Genomic DNA, 24,116 nt, shown 5'->3' on the forward strand with positions numbered 1-24,116 from the left:
CGTGTATATATATATATACACAACGCAAAATTAAAACAACGATTTTCATCCATTTCCATGCAAGCATCGTACAAATAAGATAAAGATCAAACATTTCAAAGATCGAAACACATTTTTAAACCTCTTGTTTCTCTTAAAATAAACTAAAACAAAAAAGGGTAAAAGACGAACAAAAAAAAGCGAGAGAACGAAGAATATATATATATATATATATATATATAAAGAAGAATCCGCAAGCCGGTCGCGCATGATCGATAATACGCAAGGAACAATGGAGTCCTCTCTCTCGTCCTTGACGTTAGTTTCACTCACCACTTGGGGGAATTGAGCGTTGAGATCGTTCTTGTCGATGGCGTACGAGGTCTTGTGCGTGTCCTCGAGATGGAGCTGAAGCACGTGGACGTCCCGACAGAGGAAGCCGCACTGGGGACACCTCTCGCCACCCTGTTTCGTCGATCCGCCCTCACCGCTGCCACGGCCGCCACCCCCACCCCTCCTCCTCCTGTTCCTGCTCCACCACCGCCTCCACCACCACTACCAGCCTCGCTACCTGTCCCGCTGCCACCTCCACCCCCACTTCCTGTGGTTGGCGCCCCAGCCGTGCAACCTCCGCCCACCTCCGCGTTCACGACACCTGCTGCCTCGTCCTCGCTGCAACCTGAAACACAACCAGCCACACGTGCACGTTAATGTTTCACCTTCCCTCTCTTTTCAATCTATCCATCTATCTGTAGCCTATCCCCCTTCTCTCGTCCGTCCTCTCCTCTTTTTTTCCACTCCCTATCGGTGTGCGATAACAGGCCATAGAAACACGATTGTGCGCGATTGTCACGGGCGCGGTTGTATTTTAGATTTACGCTTAGGCTGTGGATGTGTTTGGATAGTTGTGCCATTTTCGATTCGTCAAATTCCTTTTTTGTTTTTCTTTCGAGCAGGTTTGATTTTTTTTTTTTTTTATATACGTGTGAGAGATTTGTCATACGTGCAACGATTAAGATTTTTTTTATTGTTTTATTCGAGTATAAATAAGCACTTTTTGGAAATGCGATCTTGGTTTATGATTACGATTGTTTGGATCACGCATTGGAAAACATATTCGTTACACATTATTGATAACTTCCTCGTTATTAACTACTTATATTACATTATATACAAGATATTAATTACATTCGTGGGAGACTTTTATTCGCGTTAGAATGAAACAAGGCAGGAATAGTGTGCAGGAATGGCGTGTAGTTTTCGAGGCGAGAAATTTCAAAATGTAATTAATTTTTTATCTATCTTTTAAAAAAATATACGATTCCATTAAAAATAAATGAGACGACCTTTATTTTTTATCGAATAAAAAAATTTTTGTTATTTTAGTACAAATCATTTTGCATAAATTGGAAATTCTCGATAAAATATACAATTTTGTATCTATCTGATATTTTTCCTTCCTTTTTTTTATTAATTACACATTTTTTTGTCTCATAATAAATGCAATTTTTATATATTACAGAATTATAGAAGTATAATTACAATAAAAATATCATAATTTTTCAATTTATATTTGAAAAAATTTATATTATAAAAATCATAATATCATATTAAAAACTACGGTTATTTATTATTTATTAATATATTGCAATAAAAGAATTTGTAATTCATAACACTTCGACTTTTACATTTTTATCCATTGGATCAAAATGTGGCAGTGTAACAAAAATAGAATGGTCTTATTCTATTTCCATCTTGCTTCATCCAACACAAATCTTAATATTATATATTTTTATACAGCAATTTCTCTATTCGTTTTGGCTTCAAAACCGATCCTTTAAAGACGTCCTATCGAATCTATTAACATTCTCTATATATAAGGAAGAAAATGTTTATTTTTAAATTTTGAAATTATAATTATTGAAATTATAGAGGAGATAATACGACAAAATGATTGAATAGTGCTATTGTCAAGTTACTTTGGACAAATTATAGTTAAATTCTCGATAAAAATTAAACGTTAGATTAATAAAAAAAATGTTTTGTTTTATCCTCTTCATACAAATTATTCGTTATTCGAAAAAATGTTTCGAATAAAACTTATTCTGTTCCCAGGAAAACGTTTTATAATGGATATAAATCTTATCTAATTGTAAGTGTAGGTGCCTCTAAGATTTCAAAGCGACTTTTGTTTTTTTTTTTTTTTTTTAAATAGCCTATATATTTTCATTTAATCATGCGCGTAATTTATTTCAAGGTGAATTCATTATATCTTTCAAAATATAAGGTGTTCCGTTCCGTTTCTTTTGCAAAACTTTATCAACATATTCTATTCTGAATAAAAATAAAGAAATGTTATATAAATGATATGTATGATATCTTTTTTCTTATTTATATTCACAGAATAAAATATCGACAAAGAAAAGAATTGGTTCACCTCGTATACATAAATACAGATTTAGTTTTTTCAAGAAATTAAAAGTGTTACATAGTTTGATATTTTGAAAAATCGCTCGATCAAATCGAACAATAAGTTTTCATTTGGTTTATTTTAAATAATTTGATGACGGTTTCTTTTCTATTCTTTTCAATTGCACGTATAGAATTTTTGATTGAATAATACACACATATATTCCTATCTTTCGAGATCCAAAACGATCCTCTTCCCATGTTTTAACCTTTTCTTTTTTCGTTCAAGCGAATTAACAACTTCAGACGATTTTTCGCGCCCATTCGCTAAATTTCTTAGCTAATTTGAAATGATTTCACATATAAACGTATAAAACTTTTATATTTTAATATCGAGAAAGAAAATTTATTGAATATTAAAGTCTATATTGTTATTCCTATTGTATATTTGTATGATATTTTAATAATAAAGTAATCATCAAGAATCATCCACGGTTTGTCAGAGCACGTATCAGAATAAAATGTCGTTACAAATCTTACAATTCCAATAACGTGCTCTCACATTCACTGTTTATTTTTTATTTTTCAACTTCTTATACTACATCTCTATTTTTATCACTATTTTCCTTCTCTCTCTCTCTCTCGTCAATAGAAATAATTTTGTTATTTAATAACGAGAAATCAAACGTAATTTCCACTTGAACTAATTTCATTGCTTACAAAACTCAGAAACTTTGAAGATATTTCTATTGCCACGACTGTCAAACTCGGACTAAAATGAAAATATAATTCGATCCACGATCACGGTCTAATTTGAGATAAAAAAAAAATCTAACCATTCGATAATATACTATTCTACACTTTATAAAATTATAAAGAGCTTGGGAATCTATTAATGAAGCGATATTTTAAAAAATCAAACGTTTAAATAAATATTGTCGCTGTTCGAATGGTGGCTGAAAAAAATCATTGGAGCGCAAAGGGTTAATAAATCATCATTGCTAAAATTACTTGTATTCGTTATTCACAAAAATGCCAAATCCATTTTTTACATTACATAACAATTGATAATTAAAAAATATTATAATTACAAGTATTATATCACATTATTAAGAATAACAAATACATAAATTTTTTTAATTTATAAATATTGATTAAGCGAGTAAACATCAATTTAATATCGTTATACTTCGTTCTAACCAAGGAATGGAAGAATATTGTTACATCATGGCGTACGAATTTTTATGATTGGCGACAAGGCGGAACGATACGACGTCAGTAAAATTTCAGAAGATATCGGGCGTTGTTTGTAACGCGCTTTAAGATCAGTGTAAAACATAGGACGCGAATATCTTCTTGAACGAAACCAATTGAAGACGGAACCACTATACTCTCTGCGTCAGTGACGTTCATAAATATACAATCACGCATGTCTCGAGCACTTTTTAAAGTGGTAAACGACGCGATACGTATCTTTTCAAAACTTTCGATTCGCGTCGAATTATGTTTTGACGTGTTTTTAATCTGCATAAGATGGAGAGAAATAAAATCTTCGCAGGTATCTTTTTTAACGTAATTTCATCCCTTCGAAATTTATTTAACTTTTATTGAATTTCCATCAACTTTTTTTGATATCGAAATTTAAAATATATCAAAATATAATAATTTCATTATGAAAGTACTAATTAAATTATATAAAATAAAACATTTAAATTAAATATATTTTATACTCGTGACAATATGAAAAGATTTTTTTAAAATTATATTTTATATATATATATATATATCTTAAACAAAATATTTCTTTACAATATTTTTTTTAAATATTGAGATTTATTAAGATATTTTTCATTTTTTTATAGAAAAACAAAACTATTAATCTTAATAATTGCACTATTTTTTAAAAAAATGGACACCAAAATTTAAAAACTACGATTAATTTATTTTTATACTTAAATTTGTAGGAATTATTGTTTGCACTATCGTATTACTTATAGTATTTCTTGAAATGATTAAATCCAAGAATTTTGTATCGCGTATTTTAATTTTCCTTATTAAACAAAATTAATTTTATGAATTATTTTATGAAATCAATATTCGAAAATCAATCACATCAGAAATCATCCAATCAATTTTTTAGAAGAAGAAATATTCAAGGTTAATTACGCCATATGTGATATTGAATAGGGATATGTTTCTTCTTTATAATTTAATTTTCCTTTTAATAGATTAATAATGTGAATAATAAATATTAACTTCATGTTTAAAATATTCATAATTACTTAATCACTTCATAATATTAAAATATTCATTCATCTTTGTTCTAAATGTACTAAATGTACTTTTTTTGAAATTTATTTTCGACATAAAATTAATTAAATATTCATTTTTACGAAATTTCACAAGATCAATTTAAGAAATTCGTAACTAAAATTATCCAAAATGTCACGATGTATCTTCAACTGTGACTCCATGGTGAACCACAACCAAACGAATTTTCATCAATGTCAAATATGTCAAATAAAAGAACTTGGAAGAATCAATAGACGGATAATTTGAATGAGAAAATGTTGTTATGCTAAGAAAATTCGATATTTAACAAATCACCAACTAAAATAAAATTTCATTGAGTCAAACTCTTTGAACATTTTCGTCAGTTTCCGAATGGGGATTCGTTCGAAAATATTAGAGCATTCTTTCTAACAAATTAAATCAATAATTTAAATTGTATAATAATTGTATAATGGTTATGAATCTTTTTCTTTCTTAGCTTATTGAGAAAAATTGAAATTTGAAAAAAACAAATGAAAATTAAATCTTTTAATAATTAATTTGAAAATGAATATATCGAATAATGATGCGGATATCATAGTAAATAATCTTGATTTTGGGAAATTTAAAAATTTACAATATTGAAAAAAATTAAATTGGAGAAAATTGAGGTAATAGTATTTAATAAAATAAATTTTACGAAGATTTGAATATATCGAAATAAATATTTTTTATAAATTTCTAAATCTAATTATCTTGTAAGTAAAATATAATATATAAATATATGTAATGAAAGTAAATAAATAGATATATATATATATATACAATTACATACTACCTTTTTATATCTATAAAAGAACTTTTACAACAGGGTTGTGAAACAAAAATTATTTCATCGATATTCCGCTATTAATGTTCAAATATACGCATATTTTACTTTATTCACAGTTTCCTGAAAGTGTAAAATTTTACCATTTGTGCCATTTGTTCCTTCTTACCGCAATTATTATAACTCATTTGTTTCGTTCGAATAATACGTGAAATTGTTCAAATTTTTCCAGAAAACGAAAAGAGGGCAGCGCGCACGAGTGGAAAAACAAGAGGCGAGAAAACGGAAGTCACGTATGTATGTAATCTCGTTCCACGAAGCGCGGACTAGTCCGTGCACCGCGAGATGCGAACTTTGCTCGCGTAGTAGGCCGATAAAACGTCGAAATGGGTCAGAGCCGTGACCTTTCCTGCCTTCCTATACGTATCCGTTCGAGGATCTCTTTGAAAAGCAACGTATTCCGTGACTGCTGCCACTGATGATAAAGAATCACGTTGCACGAAAGATCGTTACGAAATCCACGATAACCGATCTTTGTGTAATAATCTTTTCGCCAATAACTTTCATCGAAAATTTTATTCGCCGAGTTAATTATATTTTTAATCGCTCGAACATTGTGCAGGATTATATCTTTCATTATTTTAACTTTTTTTTATCATTTATTTGTTGATTAAACGAAATTAATTTTTTTCGCTATATTTTTGTAAAAAAAACGATAGAATAGAGTAAAATTTGAAATTTGTTTTACCGAAGAAAACAAAATATATTTGTTATGTTATTTATTACAGTTATTCGAGCATTTGGAAGTGAGTAAATAAATGATGTAAAAGTGGTGTAAGTCACATTTTTTAAAAAATTGAGACAATGATAATTTCCTTGCCTTGAGAATTATTTTCATTGATAAAGTATTCGAGTAAACAATCTAGGAAATGTTTAAAGATGATTAAATGTTTTCTACTAGACAAAAAATATGATCAATTTTACTTAATTATTTAATTAAAATGGTATTAATGATGAAAGAATTAAAGATTGTATATATTGATTGACTGACATTGCATTAATGCAATATTTCATTTTGTAGTCGTTTTTCAACCAAAAGTTTATATTATTCAATTCTATTTTGAATATTATATTTGTCAAAAGAAATTAAATTCTTAAATTAATTAGCTTTCCTAATTTTCTTTTCATTATTACTTTTCTTATACCTACATTCTACATTCTAGCTTTATAAAAATTAAATTAAAGTATTCAATTATTAAGTATTCTTTTTTAAATCTTCTGGAAATTTGATTCTTAATTCTATTTTATTCTATTCTAATTTTCTATTAATATCAGTTATTATAATACCTATATATTATTTGAAAAATTCTTCTAATAATTATGCAATCCTAAAATCGATAAAGATCAATATACAAAGATCGATTTCATTTGTAATTTTTTTCTTTAATCAAGTTATTTTAGTTCATATTTATTAGTATGAACTTGTTATATAATAATTGACAATCAAATATAGAATTTAGGAGACGTGAGAATTCTATTAAAAATTATAAACGTTTTGTGTCGTAGAATTGAGCCCGCCTGTCAGAGATTTCTTGGAACGGAATAGGATAGAATCGATCCATCCAAAATGGACGTTATCTTAAGCGTGAAACGTCTAGCAATCGAGACTGCGTGCAGATGCGTATCTTACAGCGGCTGTCCTCGAAAGAAGAGGATGCGCCATCAATGACGTCAGAGGAATGCAGAAACTGGCCTAGCAAATTGTAAGTAATATTACACAATCTCAGATTCATGTGGATCGAGACGATCAATTCGATCGTTCCTCGATCTACAGAAAATTTATTTCGATCAACAGAATAGCAATATTGTAGAATCGCAATATACATAAAAGTCTATTAAATAAGCAATACCAATCAAGATTGTTTGAAATGTAATCTTAATATTTTTGTTTCGAATGAAAGGAATTTTTATTTGTATATAATAAAATTATTATTTTAAATCTTTTAAGATTAGATATTAAATATTAAAATTAAGAATTAAAAATTAAATTTCAACATTTTAATATTATGTCCTCTTTTGTAATGTAAAATTAATTGAAAAAATTTAAATAAACTTAAGTAATCTTACAAGAAAATATAAAATAATTTAATACATATGTTTGAAACAGATGGATTAATACAACTTTTTGTAATATTTTTATTAATTAAATTTTTATAAAAGAATTTAGATGCCTATATTTCATAGTGTCTCGATAAATGATTACAATATTTTATTTATAATTTCGAACAATAAAATTATGATGATGAACAAAATAAATCTCAAGATAAACCACCTAAAAATCTCTAAAAATTACTTATCAATAAAAAGATTAATCATTTATTATAAAAAAAAAAAACAAACCAATTTCCGAAAAATTTACTTTTTCAATTATATCGAATTTGTATATCAATTTACAAATCTCTAAAATAAAAACAAACGCTATAAATAATCATCTATTACTTGTTCGTAAATAGAGCAAAATGTTTCTCCGTTGATTGGCCGAGATATTTGCACAACTGGCGATCGCGAGCGGAGAGGAATCGTAAATAGAGATTGGCTGAAATGCAGGTAAACGGCTTCAACAATATCGTTACATCGTTCTATGCGAAAGTATCAAAGGCTTTTCTTCTCTCTAATGCGCCTTTTATCACGGCATGTGCGAATCTTCGCCAATTTGAATCGCGCATATTTTATTTTTATTCGCACATTCTCTTTCTCTTTTATCCGTTGAAAAGTGGGATATCACGGTCGAAAGCTAGAAAAGTTCTCTGTTGAAAGGCGCAAAACGATGGCTTATTTTTCTTGTTTGCGAACGTCCTATTCTTTGCGTTCTTTCCGCGAGAGAAATTATTTTTCTTGCCGATTGACGCGAGGGGATCGATGTCGATATCGAAAACAATTTTTTGGAATTTTTATCAGCGATTCGTTACTGATTCTTTATTTCTTTTCTCCCCTTTCGTATCTATTCTGTGATTCTTCTTCATTTGTTAATATTTAAAAGAGTTTAATTTTAAGAAGTTACTGTCTATCAAACCGCAAGACGTAGATTATCGTATAAAATGGAACAGTCGATTACCTCCGGAAAATGGGTAGCTTTCAACCATGACCAGATCAATTGTCGCGAGAATTTCTAAGAATTTTAAGAAATCTCGGTTGTAGTCTTAATAAATTTCAACCGCGATTTGGTTAGAATCAAATTGATTGAATTATTGGTTTTAATCTTTTTGCTTATATGAATATTGCAACAGATGAGAAAAACTAAATAATACGCTCTTGTTGACAAAATATTATTGTTTTAATTCATACAAATAGGAACGCGTGTAAGCATGTCAGATATGAATTTTTGGATTATTCACAAATATGGTGTAATAATAATATGATTATTTCCTAAGGAAAATATTCAATAAAAAATTCAATTTTTTAACTCATTATTTTTTGTGATAAACCAACGTATATCTTTAAAGAAATTAACTCTTTTAAATCGTTTAAATCCAATATTTTATTGCAAGAATTCACAATATTATATATCAAGATCATATTACCTGGATATTCTGTAAATATATAAAGTATTTATTTTCTTAATTGTTATCAGAATTATAATTACGATATACAATTTCCCCTACAATCGTTATGATTCCTCCTATGAGCCAAAAAACAAGAAACAACATGATAACTTTATTAAATATTGTTTTATTTTTATTTCCAATTTTATTATTTATTAATTTCATTTTTAAAAAACGCAACACGTATATATGACGTATATATAAATATATCACAGACATAAATATTGTATATATCCATGAAAACATTTTATTTATTACATAAAGTATTATATTTATGTAATTTTTTAGGGATATATATGTTTGAACATAAATTTTTCATACTATATAAATCTATCACTATTAAATATGATTTCAAAAAAAAAAAAGAAGAAGAAGAAGAAAATTAAAATATTTGTATTATTCTTTTCTCTAGTTTTAATCATAGGTTTACTTTAATGTACATTTAACGATTATCGATTCGATAATTCGCTAAATATATCATACAAGAATATCGAACATAAGAATTGTCCATTTTTAAATGAATATTTTGCTTGAATCATGACGAGATATAAAAAAAAAAAATGGGATAAGGATGAACTATAAAAAGAAGATCTGCGAAGGGATACGGGATCAAATTTCTTGCAATCAAAATACGACACGATCCATTGCTCTATGCCACTGCTGCATCATTTATCTTATCGCAGTAAAGGAACACTAAGAACGGTATTGCAAAACACAGGGGCACACTGTGCGCAACTTTTTGCTAGATCTTAAACGGTCAATACAAGAAATTTCCATTTCCTATCGATAATAATATTAATGATCTTATGTATGATTCATTGTATTCTTTCTATTTCTTTATTTTTTTTATTTTATTAAACAAATTATTACAATATGTAATATCATATAAATATTAATATAATGTATTGATTTACACTATATTATATTATTTTACGACATTAGTGATATGATATTAATACTTTATAATAATATGCAACTTATTCGATTACAATTCGTATTTCTTAAATTTTATTTCATACATTTGTCACTATATCGTATTCAATACCTGAGAATATAATAGATATTTAAGTATTCCTGCATCTAGACGTTTATAATTATGTAAAATTTTAATTAATACGTGTCATTATTTTCTATGATCACGAAACAGAATTTAATCAAATTATTTTTACACATAATCAATACCTGTATATATTTAATCGTAAATTCATTAGATATTTTATACTATAAATAATGATTTAATATCTTTCCTAATTTTTGTAGATTTTCTTAACTTTGTCTATAATTATGAAGGAAAAAAATTTTTATAAATTAAAATTAATTAAAAACTATCTTTAAATATCATTAATATCAAGAAAAGTTAACTAGTTTTGTATTATTATTTGCAGAAAAAAATATTTTGGAAAATTTAGATTTGTTTGAGAATAATTTGATTAAGTGAATTTGCATAAAAAAAAGTAAGAAAATTATTTTACTTTCATTAAACTAAATATTAATATTTACTTTTGTTATTAGTTTTGTATTTATTTACAGAATAAAATATTCATTTTAAAAAAACATTTATTTATTAAGAATCTTTATTTTATTTCATATAAATAAAAATTAAAAAATAATTTCTGTGCGTGATAATTATTTAAAATTATACAGATATTGATGATACAATATGAATGAAAGTGAAAAAAAAAAGTTAAAAATAAAATTATTTGAGGCTATATTTTCGAGTAAAAAAAGTTTGAAAAAATACAAGCAAAATTTTTCGATTAGATATGAACGAATTATCAATAGATAGTTATTCTATATATAAAAATTAAAATATAAAATTTTATTACTTATTTTTGAGAGAATCAAGATTGAACATATATAGTCAAAAAAATCGCAATGTTAATTTCGTAATGTGTAACGTTAAAAATTTTATTATTTAAATTAAATTAAAATTAATTTTAACATTTTCTGTTTATTATTATGTAAAATAACCACTTATCAATAGCTCATTTATATTTAACTAAGAAATAAGTTTCGCGTGTACTCGAAAATTTATCGAATTTATTTTTTTACATAGAATTATATAGAATTACATCTTGTCCAATTAAATCACATAGAGTGATAAGACATTCTATATATGTTCAAGCAAACATTGCATATCAAATTTTTGGACAATAATTTTATTTTTACATCTGAATAAGTAACAATTCAGCAATGGCATTGATTTTATCTTATTATAATATCAAATATCTTATATTTTATGTTACAATTTATCAAATATAATTAGTCAAATCACGAAATTTAAATTAAATATAACACAAAATTTCAGTTGTGGAGCACAATTTAATCAAATTTTAAATCAAATTTAACTTAAATTTATGAGAGAAAAATAGATTTATAAGCTTTTCATTATTCTACATTAAATCCAATTCAACAAATTTCTCTTATATATATATATATTCTTAACCGACTTTCCTCAGACTGTTGATCACGAATTAAAGAGAAGATAATTTGTCATGTGGCGAAGACCGATTCCTCTTCGTGCTCTCTCATCCGAGACGAGCGATTCGAAGAAGTCACGCTTGGCGCGATAATTATTTAACAGAAGAACATATGTATCGACTAACGATTATGCGAATTTCCCTCATAATTTCCGGGTAAACTGTCCGATTCGATCGACCCTAGACGATGTGCTGTGTCTACCGCTGTATTAAAACCGCATGTCTCATTGTTTCTATTTTTAAAGATCGGAGTTACGTGGCTTGCCATCAAGGTATTTATCAGGGGAAACGAGACCGAGCACTACGAGAAATTATATCTTTGCTATCGAAATATTGATTTGATGTAAAATTCAATAAAATTTTATGAAACAGATAAATTATAGATAACATTAAAATATAATTATGATGGTATAAAAGTTTAAAAGCTTGTATTAATTTAGAAGATATAAATGTAGTGAGAAAGAGAATTCCTTGATTATACTTATAAAAAAATTCAAAAAATTTTGATTTTGATGAAAATTTGTATACATATATGTAGGATAATGGGAGATAATTTTTTAATGGAATATCGTTTTTTAAAAAAATGAAAATAACTCTTAAGCTTCTTTCAGTTTTTTTTTTTTTTTTTGTATTTTGAATACAATTTCACTTGAGAATATTTCGAAATTTTGCTAAAAAAATATTTTATTAAAGACAGAGGATTTTTATAAATTTTTTTTATAATATAATTTGGTAGTTAATTTTAAGTTAACTAAAATATATGAAAACTTTTGTTTCTTATATGTTTGTTGACTTTTTATCTATAAAATATAAAAATTATTTTAAGCTTGGAATTTTTAAATTAATTAAAATCTTTGAATGAATTTTTTGTTATTTAATGTTGTTTTTAAAGCTTAGAAAATAATACAAATAAAATGTAAAAATATTTTTCTTATGAACCGCAAAAGGTTTAACCACGAAGACATGGCAATATCGCGCTTTACTTTCGCGATAAATAAATGTTTTTCTGCTTGGAGAAAGCGAGGTCATGTTTTTATAAAGAATCCGTTTTCATTAATCGTTTTTTATAAGTTTTCAATAATATTACTTTCATTTTAAAGAATATTTCAAATCAATTCTTAAAAATTAAAAAATAGCAATTTAAATAATTAATAATATAATATAATGCTTTAAAAAACTATAGAACAACAAAGGGAATGAAGAATCATACCTCAAATTTATGGCATTATTCAACATATAAAAAAAAACTAATAAAAAAAAATAACGAGAAAAAGACATGACAAATTTTCAAGAAATCGATTTTTAAAACTGATCAAAGATAAATTTTACAACAAACATTTCTTGTATGAATGAAAAATAGCAATGAAAAGAGCAAAAATTTAATTGAATCGTTCAAAAAAATTGCAAGAATCTCAAAAATCTAATCTATCGAAACAAATAAAAAAAAAAAAAAAAAAGAAAAATTTCATTCATATAGTATCATACTGCATACTCGAAAAACATTACAATATTTTAAAAAGTTCCAAAATCCAAGGTCACGGAAGCAGCATAACGAGAAGCAGCAACTCGTCCTATACCCTACAAAATAGAATCGACGAACGAAAAATCTTAGAACGCTATAGTAATCGAAACAAAAAACGTTCCAGAAAGTTCCAAGGTTACACACAAATGCCACGAATGCGGGAACTTGGAAACAAAATACATATGAAAACAAACGAAAATAAATCGAACAAAAGAAGATAAAAACCTACAACTACAAATCAATCGAATGTTTTAAGAGAATTACAGTTCCGAGGTATTAGGGAAATGAGATAGAGAACAAAAATTTCATAACATCGAAACGTTAGCGAGTCCAAATCAAACTTGGGGGGGAAAAAAAAAAAAAAAAACATTTTAAAATTCCAACACGGTTCTAAAATAACAGAATCATAATGGAGAAACTCGGCGTATGGGAGCGAAATAGAGGAGGAACAGGGAGAAAGGGCCCGGTATACTTTTGGGTTTGGGCAACACCTTGATCGAGGGGGAAGGATGGCGCGCTTGCTTACGTCACTTGGACAACGTGGTTCACACACAGGCCATAAAGGCGCGTTTGCACGGCGCCGAAGATGCGGCGCGGCGATCCCGCTGACGCCGCCGCCGCCGCCACCGCGTGCGAAGTAAACGATTTGTCGGAGAGGTCATTGAGCCTGATAGGGCGCGGCCGCCATCTTCCACAATGTTCAAACCACTTCTCGACGAGTTTTGTGGCGACGCTCGGCACCGCGTGCCCGACCAGAAACGATCCCTACACTCGAGCTCTTCGACTCGATTGCTCTATTAACGCATCGTTGGACAGTATGTTTAAAGACCGGTTGTTAAACATGATTGCGATGATTTTCTTTATTTTAGGCTCATTCGCCTCGACATTACGCCATCTTGTCGGAATTAGCTTTTATTAGATTCTTTTATTTCAGAATTTCAATTTTGTTGTTCGAAGAATTTCTTCTTTTTAATCGATTATAAGCCAAAATTGTATTTTGATTTATAATTGCGATATATTTTGTTTCTTAAGTTTTTCCTTTTAAACGAAAGATTCTAAGAAATTAGAGATATTTTGAAACATATTGTTGAAATATATTTAATTTGATGGAAATTTAGTAGGAATTAATAGAAAAAAATTAAATATTTAATAGAAATAATTTAGCAGAAATTAATTTTAATGCAAAGATATAAATGTTTGAACTCAAATCAAGGGTTATATAATATTTTCTCCTTTTTTTTTTTTCGCCCAAGCCTTGTAATTTTAATTTCTTTCCAGATTTAAATAAAAGCATCATTAATTTGTTTCTACAAACTTCACAAAATATTGAAGTATCTGTTGCAAAAAAGCATAAAATACGCGTCTTGCAAGGCATATTAAATAGCAATTTCCAAACGAGGTTGGAAAATAGAACAGCTTAAAAAGAAACGATTCGACGATTGTAAATCTTCGGTAACGTTCGTGATTCAACACAAATGGCACTGTTATTTTACAGCATTGTGTACGCGCGAGCCAATCAATGGAACGCGCGCACCAATTGGTCGTGGGCTAAATGCCGACCAATCGGTTGCATCAATTTCATCAATTAATTCAAAACAAATGTTTTGAAAACTCCATAATCATTCCGAAAAATTAATAAATCGTCAAAATTACTTTGCCGATCTCTTTCCTAAATCGGTTCTAATTTTATATAATATCATAGAATGATGGATCGATTCAAAGCATTCATGAAGAACTTGTTTTGAGAGTCGATAACGAATAGCCATCATTTAATCAACACGAATTACCGTATAAACCATATGATATATCGAGATAGTAAAATCAATTAAACGTGCAAACTATCGATCGAATGTGAAAACTAATGTTTTGACAGATTTATAATCGGATAAGGAAATTTCAGAAATTTAAAAAAGAATACAATGTACATGTTCTAAGTGCCACGAAATCATGCCGTTTCCTAATAGTTTAATTTACTATCTCTCGTTATATCATAACCTGTGTGCTGTGTACATTAATCAAAGATCAACGAATCATGATAAATGGTCCAAACAAAATCGATTGATCATCATTCATACAAGATATCAAAGACTATCTCTTTAAAAATTGATTCTTAATAAATCAATGCTGTTCGATATTTCGCGTGATTTCTGTATAAATAAACGTTTATACAACCTCGATATATCGATCGTTCCACAGGATTATCGTCGAGGATAATACAACTAATAATAAGAGAGAGGGAAACCATTCAAAATCGTGCAATTCGGGTCACGAATGATTCAGTGGACGAGTTGTTTATCAAGAAACAATGGTTTATTGGCAGCAATTACGAGACGACACTATGATTATCCGGTTGAAAATATTTTCATCCAACAAGATTAAAGCAGATAACAATATATAGTATTGCGATATTATGATGTACACGTCGATATAGTTTGTTATTGCTTTTCTTGTTATTAAGACGTATTTTCTCTTCTCATAAATTTCATCATAAATTTTTAAAGAATCGTGAAAGATTAAATTGTTTTCGTGAAATTGTTCTTATGACTTCATTGATGAAAATATTTATATGTATTAAAATAGTATCTTATATAAAAAGAGTAATTTAAGTATCATTTTCATTCAAACGTGGATCAAATTTTGTTTATCCTTTCTCAATAAGAGATATTTTCTTTAATTTTACCATCAAAATGTATCGACAAATATCAAAGGAAAGAAATATTTTACTATTTTTTTTTTAAATTTATTATTATTCTACTTTGTAAATTAAATTCTGTACGATGTTGAAACAGATCGAAAGAAGACGAGATACGCAACATAAATGTGAGTGAAACGATAGTGTTACTTTGCTATCGAAAATAAAACAATAATTACGTCACGTTATATTATCGTTTTACATTGTAATAGCGTGAATGAATTTGATGCCACTTGGTTGCTCGCGATCCATGACTTCCACGAAACCTATCGTAATGTGTATCACAATTTCTCGTTTCATTCGAGATTACAAACAATTTTGCGTCTTGTGTAAAGCAATATAATAATATCCCTTTTTGTCAATTTATATTTTTATTAATAAGTGTTCAAATTAGAATTTTCACTCTCACATGTAATAAGATTTTTTCAGAAAATTTACAATCTTACATTTAATCAAATTAGAAATTTAACTTCTTTTCTTTTCAATTATTTTTGTCGATTTTATTTTTTATTATTATTATCATTAATCATTGTTAAAATAATAATTTAAAAGAGAGTGAGAAAACTAAATAAACTAATTTTAAAAAGGATACGAGACATGGAATGCGTCAAGGTATAAACTACAATGAAACAAACAAGTAAATATAACTATACGGTCGACCTCGTACCATCGAATAGAGCTAATTACTCTTTTATCGTCGTATGTCGTTTGAGAATTTTGTAAATGTAGCCAACCGTGCGTATATCTAAAAGTTGTTTAAATAACAATGTTTGAAAATATTTGTTTATAATTTGGCTTAATCAAAAATTAATATATACTTTGTAAACTTAACCAAATCAGATAATTAGATGGTATTATAATAGATGGTAAATAATTAATATGCCATTATTACGCCACTTAATTTTAAATTCAAACAAAAATTTTGCATTTTTTTTTTCTTTATTTAATGAAGATATATATTTTTTGAAATTATATCCTATTTTGAATTAGAAAAATATATAGTATACAATTAAATTGTCGTATAGTTATCACAACTAACAATTTTATTATATAAAAAATTATGAATATATATAAAGTATGATAAATCACATAGCATGGAGCAGTTCTTTTATTAATAAATTATCATTTCAAAGGAATAAAATTAACATGTTATAATTTTAATATCTTTTTAAATATAATATTATGATCATATGAAATAAAACAAGATTTAAAATAATAAAAAGATCTGACTGCACTGCGAAAAATATTACAAGCAAAATTGTATTCAAAAAATAAAAAAAAAAAGGTGAATGAAAAGTTCTAGATTGGTTTCATATAATCAAAGAAATTTAAAAAGGAATTGCTGCATGTATTAATCCATTAATGTTCTATACACAAACTTCTATATATACGCATAAATTTTCATAAAAATTAGAATTTTCAGGTCGAATGAATTTCCCTATAAAATGGTGTGGAGAACTTTTATGATTGACTCTAATATATCTATATTTAAAATTTAATATTATTGTATAAGTAAATACTTTATTTATTATTTTATTATTATTTATTTTATTTTATTATATTAATATCTCGAGCTTGTCAATATACTTGCTCAACATAAATTAAAAGCGATTGATTTTCTTTTTTTTGTCTTAAACAACTTAATAAAAAAGATCCGAGAGATTTATTAATCTAATAAACAAAAAATAAACAAATGTTTTTGTTGTATCTCATTACAATTAATAAAAGACACTTATTTATTTTTAAAATTTAAAAACTGACAAATATTTTATTCAATTATTTATTTATCTATTTATTTATTTTATTCACATATGTGATCGTCGATTAATCAAAAATATAATTTTCAATATCTTAATGTATAATGAATAAAAATCTAAAAATTTGCATATCTAAATATTAAGTTTCTATTAAAAGGATAATTGAATAATGTTTGTGTTCTACAGTTAAATTTAAAATATCAATCCTTTCTCGAAAAGATATATATACAAGAGAAGAGAACAAAAAACCATTGTTATATTTTCCTTCAAAGACGGCGATCACTCGTTTTCCTTTGTTCGCGACGGGAACCAGACATTTTCGCAATCACATCGATGGTTCGCGCGTGCAACTCGATTATTCGTCCGCGTTTCGCTGAAAAATACAGAAACAAACGGCACCGAGATAACCGACCGCGAACAAGAGATAACGAAAACGAAAGAAGAGACTGAAGAACACGCGGGTGGATGACTTAGTGAACTGCATACAACACGAACCGCCACCGATATAGTAACGTCATTCATCGTGAAATATGGGAAATGAACGGCTTATCTGTCGACAAGAATAATGTTCTCTCTTTCTTTTCACAAGCGTTACGATGAAACAAAAGAATGATCTTCGAAACGAAATGGGGAAATTCGGCGAACTTCTTCGACTTGGCATTTGTTTCGAGAATTTGATTTATACGCGCAGACAACGATTTGATTTGTAAATTAAACATAACATACCTGAAAACGAGACACTGCGTTCTTATGAAATATAAATATCTACATATATTCTAAAGATCCAAAAAAGAATTTTTCATACAAGGATGATCTTGAAATAGATCTCTCTATTTTATTACTAAAACAATCAGGAATATATATTTCACAATGATATTGTTTTGAATTTTGAAGGTATATATTATAAATAACATTGTAATTCTAGTTTTTATTAATAGTTTCAATTCAAATCATAATTGTTAATAATAATAATCATAATCTTTATATTATCTTTATAATTCCGTGTCTTATTATCATTTCAATAAAACAATTTTTCACAATTTATTCTCTCGCGTTATAATCAATTTATAGAGCAATAACATAACCTATAATTTCAAAGGCAACTGTTAATAATATATATATATATATATATATATATATATATATATATATATATATATATCAAGAACAGTACAAATTATATTATTCTATCAATCTCAAAATAATCGAGAAATCTTTCTTTGAAACAAAAGAATAAAATCAACAAGATTTCGAAAAATACTTTGTAATTGATTGTTCGTTCGCACGAGATAAATATTTACTTAGAAACAAATCGACAAAGAGTATAATTTTGTTGCGGCCTCGATTCATCGAAGACGATAGAAACGATTGAATGGCCATCGCTAGAATCCTTTTAGAACGCCGATATATTCTACTCTTTTTCCGCTCTCAAAAATAGAGCTTCCGAGAGCTGAATAGATAAATATTTTTCCACGTTTCAAGCCGATTGGAAGCCGCGTCGTCGTAATAATTGCCATTATATCAAGCATGGCAATTCTTAAAGAAATGATTGATCTTAATTTTTCTTCAAGTGTCAAATTTCTGGCGATTAGGTTGGGATAGGTTTTGATTGTTGATATCGTTCGTATAAATTGGACTATTATAGAGGACACTTCGTTTGTTTCTTGTGTGATTGGCAAGACGCCACGAGAAATACAATACATTTTTTTATCGATGTAACAACACTCAAGTTGAGACTTTCTTATTTAAGACATTGATTTTCAACTGGTAAATACTTAATTTTTGTTCTAAGCTTGAATACGAATTTTATTTGAAATGAAAATAGAGAATAATCTAATCAATTGATCAGTTTCAACTGAATTATTATTCTTATTTTAAGAATAATTCTTATTTTTTAACATTTTACATGTAAATATGTAAATGACTAACTTTAATTTATTTGAAAAACTAGAATGACGCGAAATCTATTTACGTGAATAAAAATTTTTATTATGCTAAATACTTAATGAATTTTTTATGTCACTCATAATAATTTACATTGTCTGTGTCGTTTATTCTCGGAATATTTTACCTGGCATACATTTGTTGAATGTTTTAATCGAATTTTTTTGAATTTTAGATGTTGTTAACGAAGAATTAATAATGTAATTGTTAAATTGATCAAATTTCAATTTAATCTAAGAATTTAATCGAAGAATTTTCTATTACGAGTTCAAAGAGCGTTTGAAAGATTTTAAACTCTTTGTTTTACAAATAAATATTTGAAATATTTCGTTATACGTCATTACACATTAAAAGAACAATGTTTAAACAAACTTTGTATGAAACATGGACTTCTTTGTTGCAAAAATAAATATTTAAGTATTCTGCAAGTTAAAAAGTTTTCGATTGAAAGTTGAAAAGACAATCGTTTAAATATTCTAACATAGTATATATATATATATTTATATGATTTTCAAGCAATTCTAATGAAATTTTATTTAAAAAAATCAAATATATATTTCATATTATAAATACAACTATATAAATATTGAATTTTTACAAATAGCAATTAAATAAAAATTTAATAAAACTCAGTCTTAACTTTTATTACAGAAATAACAATTATTGCTAATCTATAGTCTAATCTATAAATATGGAATTTGAACAATGAGTAAGCTTAAGTAAAACTTCATTTCACTTATGATTCTTGATCTACGAAAAAGAGAGAGTAAAAATCGTCGAATTTCAAAATGATTTTTCTGATTCAAAAATACAAGAACAATTTTTATTTGAAACCAAATAGCCGTCGCACACTGACCACATCTTAATTCATTTCACACATTCGTGATATGAAAGTAGTATGTGTCGGATTGGGTCTAAAGTTCAGTCAACACACACAAACTGTACCGGCGTGAATCACGAAAAATTGTCAGAGCTCATCGTTAGGTGACGCGACGCCAATATACGCGATAAAAAATGTTCACGAATCAATGCAAAATTGCGAAATTCTCGATTTAAAAAAAAAGAATACTTTTCTTTGAATAAAAATACGGTCACTGCACATTTAAGGTTAGAATACACGTGTGACATTTAACATTAAATGCTTGTTCTCTAATGACACGCTCAACGAATTATTTGCGAAGAAATTTATTTCCAGAAATTAAATCCATTAAATAATAAACTTCATGATGGAATTATGCAAGATTTTTATTAAGGAATAAATTGATTTATATCACTACTATATTAATTTTTATTTTCTTTCTAATGAAATACATACAAGATTGAAACTTATTTAATACAGATTTAGATATATTTAATGAGATAATATATCAGTTTCTTGCAATTTATACAAGTATTCCTATTATACATGTCATATTTCACTGAAAAATAGTTTTCATGAATGTAACGCGCATGCGTGGAATGCACGCGTATATTAAACACAACATATTCGGCTATGTGCGCGCATGCATGGTACATTGTATTTATGAATAACTACACGTAGAAATCATGTGTATGTTTTCGACTTTATAAATTTGTAAAAAGAAATTTTATTATCAATGAGAATCGATAGAAAACAAACTAATGTTAATATAACCCGGAAAGTAAACATATTATTTTGTTTGTCTAAGAAAAATGTATCAAAGTAAAACATTGTTGTAAAATTTAAACATTGTTGTTTTATATATATCTTTTTACATGAAACTAAAACTATATTTTAATTTTAATGTATACAAATTCGATTTATATAATTTTTTATATTATAAAATAATAACTAAATATTCACATATCAATACACGATAAAAATCAGTATTTATAAGTTAATTTCACAAGGATTATCACTGAATATAAACCGCGAAAAACAAAATGCGTATTCTATATACGTGTATAGATTACAAAGAGAATAAAAGTTTACCTTTGAACGTATTCCGGACGAGAGTCATGCTCATATTCGCGTGAGCGCGAGCCAGTGCTCCCTGAGGTACGTCTTGCGTTTCTTCGACGATTCCGCCAGGTTGAATAATTCTGTAGCCGCAGCACGTCTTGTGATCCCGCTCAAGAGTTCGTCCAGCGTGATCTGTGACGTATCAAGGTACAGCAACGCATGGTTGTATTACCGCTTCCCGTTTTTCCGTTGAATCGACCGATAAATAAATTGTCGGTACGAAGTAACGATAATCGCCTGATCTCGTATCGGAGAACATAGATACGAAATACAGGTCTTAACGTCCGTTCGTGCAACAGTTTAATGATGAAACAACGGAGAAAAATAGCGTCGGCACGATGCGTCGTGTGCTTTCGAAACAACAAATCCAAATGTTATTTCACATCCACCGTTCCAGTGCACATTTGTTTAATGTCATCTCTCGTTCTGTCTTTCGTTTGCTTTTAGGTTACGTACAGTTATGACCGGCTGCTTCGTATATAAGAATCAAGTGAATATTATCGTTGCGTCTTCATCATCACCGATGATTGACTATCGGTCTTCGGATATCCACACGCCGGTGAACAGCTCAAATCATATGACAAGCACGAATGATCAGCATTTACTGCGACCGCAATCATTAAAAGCAATCGTATCACCGCGCGCACAACGAGTTCAACGAAACACAGGAATGTTGATCACGTTTCTTCTCTTTGATGCGAAATAGACGAATGAGCCAAGTGTTTAAATATGGAAGAGACAGAAAAGGAGCGATAGAATGATAACAGGGACAGAGGTGAGAGGTGGAGAAGAGAGCAGCCAAGAGATGAGGGAAAGAGAGAGGTTATGTGCAGACGACGACAGGAGAAATTCCAGCGGGCGGCAGCGCTGAGGTCCACGGATAGTTCATTCGTTCCTTCGTTCCCCTCGTCCGATAAGTGACGATTCCACGACGATGATTCGAGAGAACCGATTGGGTGGGACGCGTTTTAGCCTCCGTTGGATTTTCGACGTCCGTTTCGTCGTATATGTCAAAGGTCGATAATTACGACAATCTTGAGACTTTTTGAAGGATTTTTCAAACGGAAGAATGGGTAATGAAATTTTATTTATTTCTTTTACATCCTCAAGTATAGCATGCTTTATCGTATCGTAGATTTATTTAATTTCGCGTCCATATAAAAAAAATCTTCTTTTGATTATCCTTTCGTGTTGTTTCTTCTCGCTCGTTGTTTGAAAGATTGCTCGATGTCACAAACAAGTATCGAAGAAGGAATTTATAATATGATGCGATACACTGATGATTTCCTAACTAATTATACACTATACACTCTCTTTTAATAAACCAGGATAAACGAAAAGAACAACGAAAACTAGAGGAAGACAGCGTGCACTAGTTATATCCTTGGAAACGATTTGTGCAGAAAGCGATATGCTGCTCTTCTTCTGCCGCTTCCTCCTCCACCGCCTTTTCCTTTCCTACCGATTCTTTTCATTCGCGTACGCGTTTTCCCACGCACCGAAGCAAAAAACACACACTTACGGAGGCAGACTGGAGGGAAAGAATAGCGGGAAAAAGACGGAGAGAAGAAAGGAACGAGGGAAGTGCGATGGTAATCGGGAGCTGATGCTAGGGCATCGTAGAGAGCGGGCAAGGCAGAAATGTCGGTGTTACTACCAACTTGGAGTAGCAAGCACCGGTAAAACACGGTCCTAACTAACACACATGGAGACAGATTGGGGACTGCTGCTTCGGAGTTTACTATAGGATGGGACGGATGGTGATGGCGGCCGTAGCAGAGCAGCCACCGCCCCCATGCTTCTTCTCTCTCTCTTCGTCTCCCTCGTCCGATTCGAACGCCCCCACCACTAGATCTCTTTGCTACTTCCCTCCACTCTCTACTTCTCTCCGTAACCGTCCCAACTGTTCTCCTATTCTCCCCTCTATGCGTTATGATGGACACGCTGGAACTCCCCTCCTCAACATCTAACTCACCCCCTTTCTCTCCCACTCTCTTACGTTTCTCTCTACTTACATACATTTCCTCCTCTTCCTCTTGCTCTCCACAGGTTTGCTCGCCTTCCCTGGGCTATGAGATGTTATTCTCAAGCGATTCGTGCATACTATATATTCGTCTACCCGTGTCGTCGCCACATCCCCTACCTGCGTCGCATCTCGGCGTGTGCGTTGGCCGCAATCAAGGTCAGGAACGTAACCAGCCAACTACGGCGCCCTACGCTATCGATTCTGTCGCAAATTTCTTGATAATAACAATACAAATGGAGTAGCTAGAAGAAACTTATAATTGTGTATATTGTTTTTACCAATGTAATGATTTATGGATGCGACGAAGTTTCTTATCGTGACGCATTCGTTCACCGGAAACCTGGTATCTTTCGGCTCATTGGCTCATGGACGTGATTGCCTCGTTATTTATCTACTGAAAGGAAGGATGCGTGTTGCGCCGATATTGTATTTTCTTCTATACGACTTCCTCTTCACGTGTTCTGAATGCGCATCCTCGAAGATACTTCTCTGAAATACTGCTCGAATAGGATGTGTAAATCTACGAGAATGTTGCCATCAAGTATATTCACGTCAAATAAATTTCCGTAGCTATTTCGTAAAGGAAAAATAGCTTTCAAGGAAAATAAAGATAAAAATGATGAA

At 29.1% G+C, this 24,116-nt stretch overlaps 1 protein-coding gene and 2 long non-coding RNA genes across 4 annotated transcripts in view; 2 read left to right on the plus strand and 1 right to left on the minus strand.

Annotated features, from left to right (window-relative positions):
- Positions 1-21,619, minus strand: part of zfh1 (Zn finger homeodomain 1) — a 28,912-nt gene extending 7,293 nt beyond the window's left edge. Inside the window, 3 exon segments of the mRNA XM_086903186.1 lie at positions 313-494; positions 497-658; positions 21,437-21,619. Of these exon segments, the coding sequence (XP_086759312.1) occupies positions 313-494; positions 497-658; positions 21,437-21,470 (378 nt within the window). The 5' untranslated portion in view covers positions 21,471-21,619.
- Positions 3,712-8,853, plus strand: LOC147658316 (uncharacterized). Of its 2 annotated transcripts, XR_015290767.1 has the most exons (4): positions 3,740-3,946; positions 5,721-5,785; positions 7,055-7,251; positions 8,002-8,853. It is a non-coding gene; the product is annotated as an uncharacterized LOC147658316 (long non-coding RNA). The 2 variants fall into 2 exon arrangements; XR_015290768.1 differs by lacking the exon at positions 8,002-8,853 and having other exon boundaries at positions 3,712-3,946; positions 5,721-5,781; positions 7,055-7,710.
- A 294-nt stretch (positions 21,620-21,913) lies between the features above and the next one.
- LOC147658317 (uncharacterized) lies at positions 21,914-23,748 on the plus strand. The gene is made up of 2 exons (XR_015290705.1): positions 21,914-22,539; positions 22,795-23,748. It is a non-coding gene; the product is annotated as an uncharacterized LOC147658317 (long non-coding RNA).
- Positions 23,749-24,116: the final 368 nt, after the last annotated feature.

Source organism: Apis florea, unplaced genomic scaffold, assembly GCF_048593485.1.
Source record: "Apis florea isolate Af1SG1 unplaced genomic scaffold, ASM4859348v1 contig_2291_pilon, whole genome shotgun sequence".
In the NCBI taxonomy this organism is placed as follows: domain Eukaryota; kingdom Metazoa; phylum Arthropoda; class Insecta; order Hymenoptera; family Apidae; genus Apis; species Apis florea.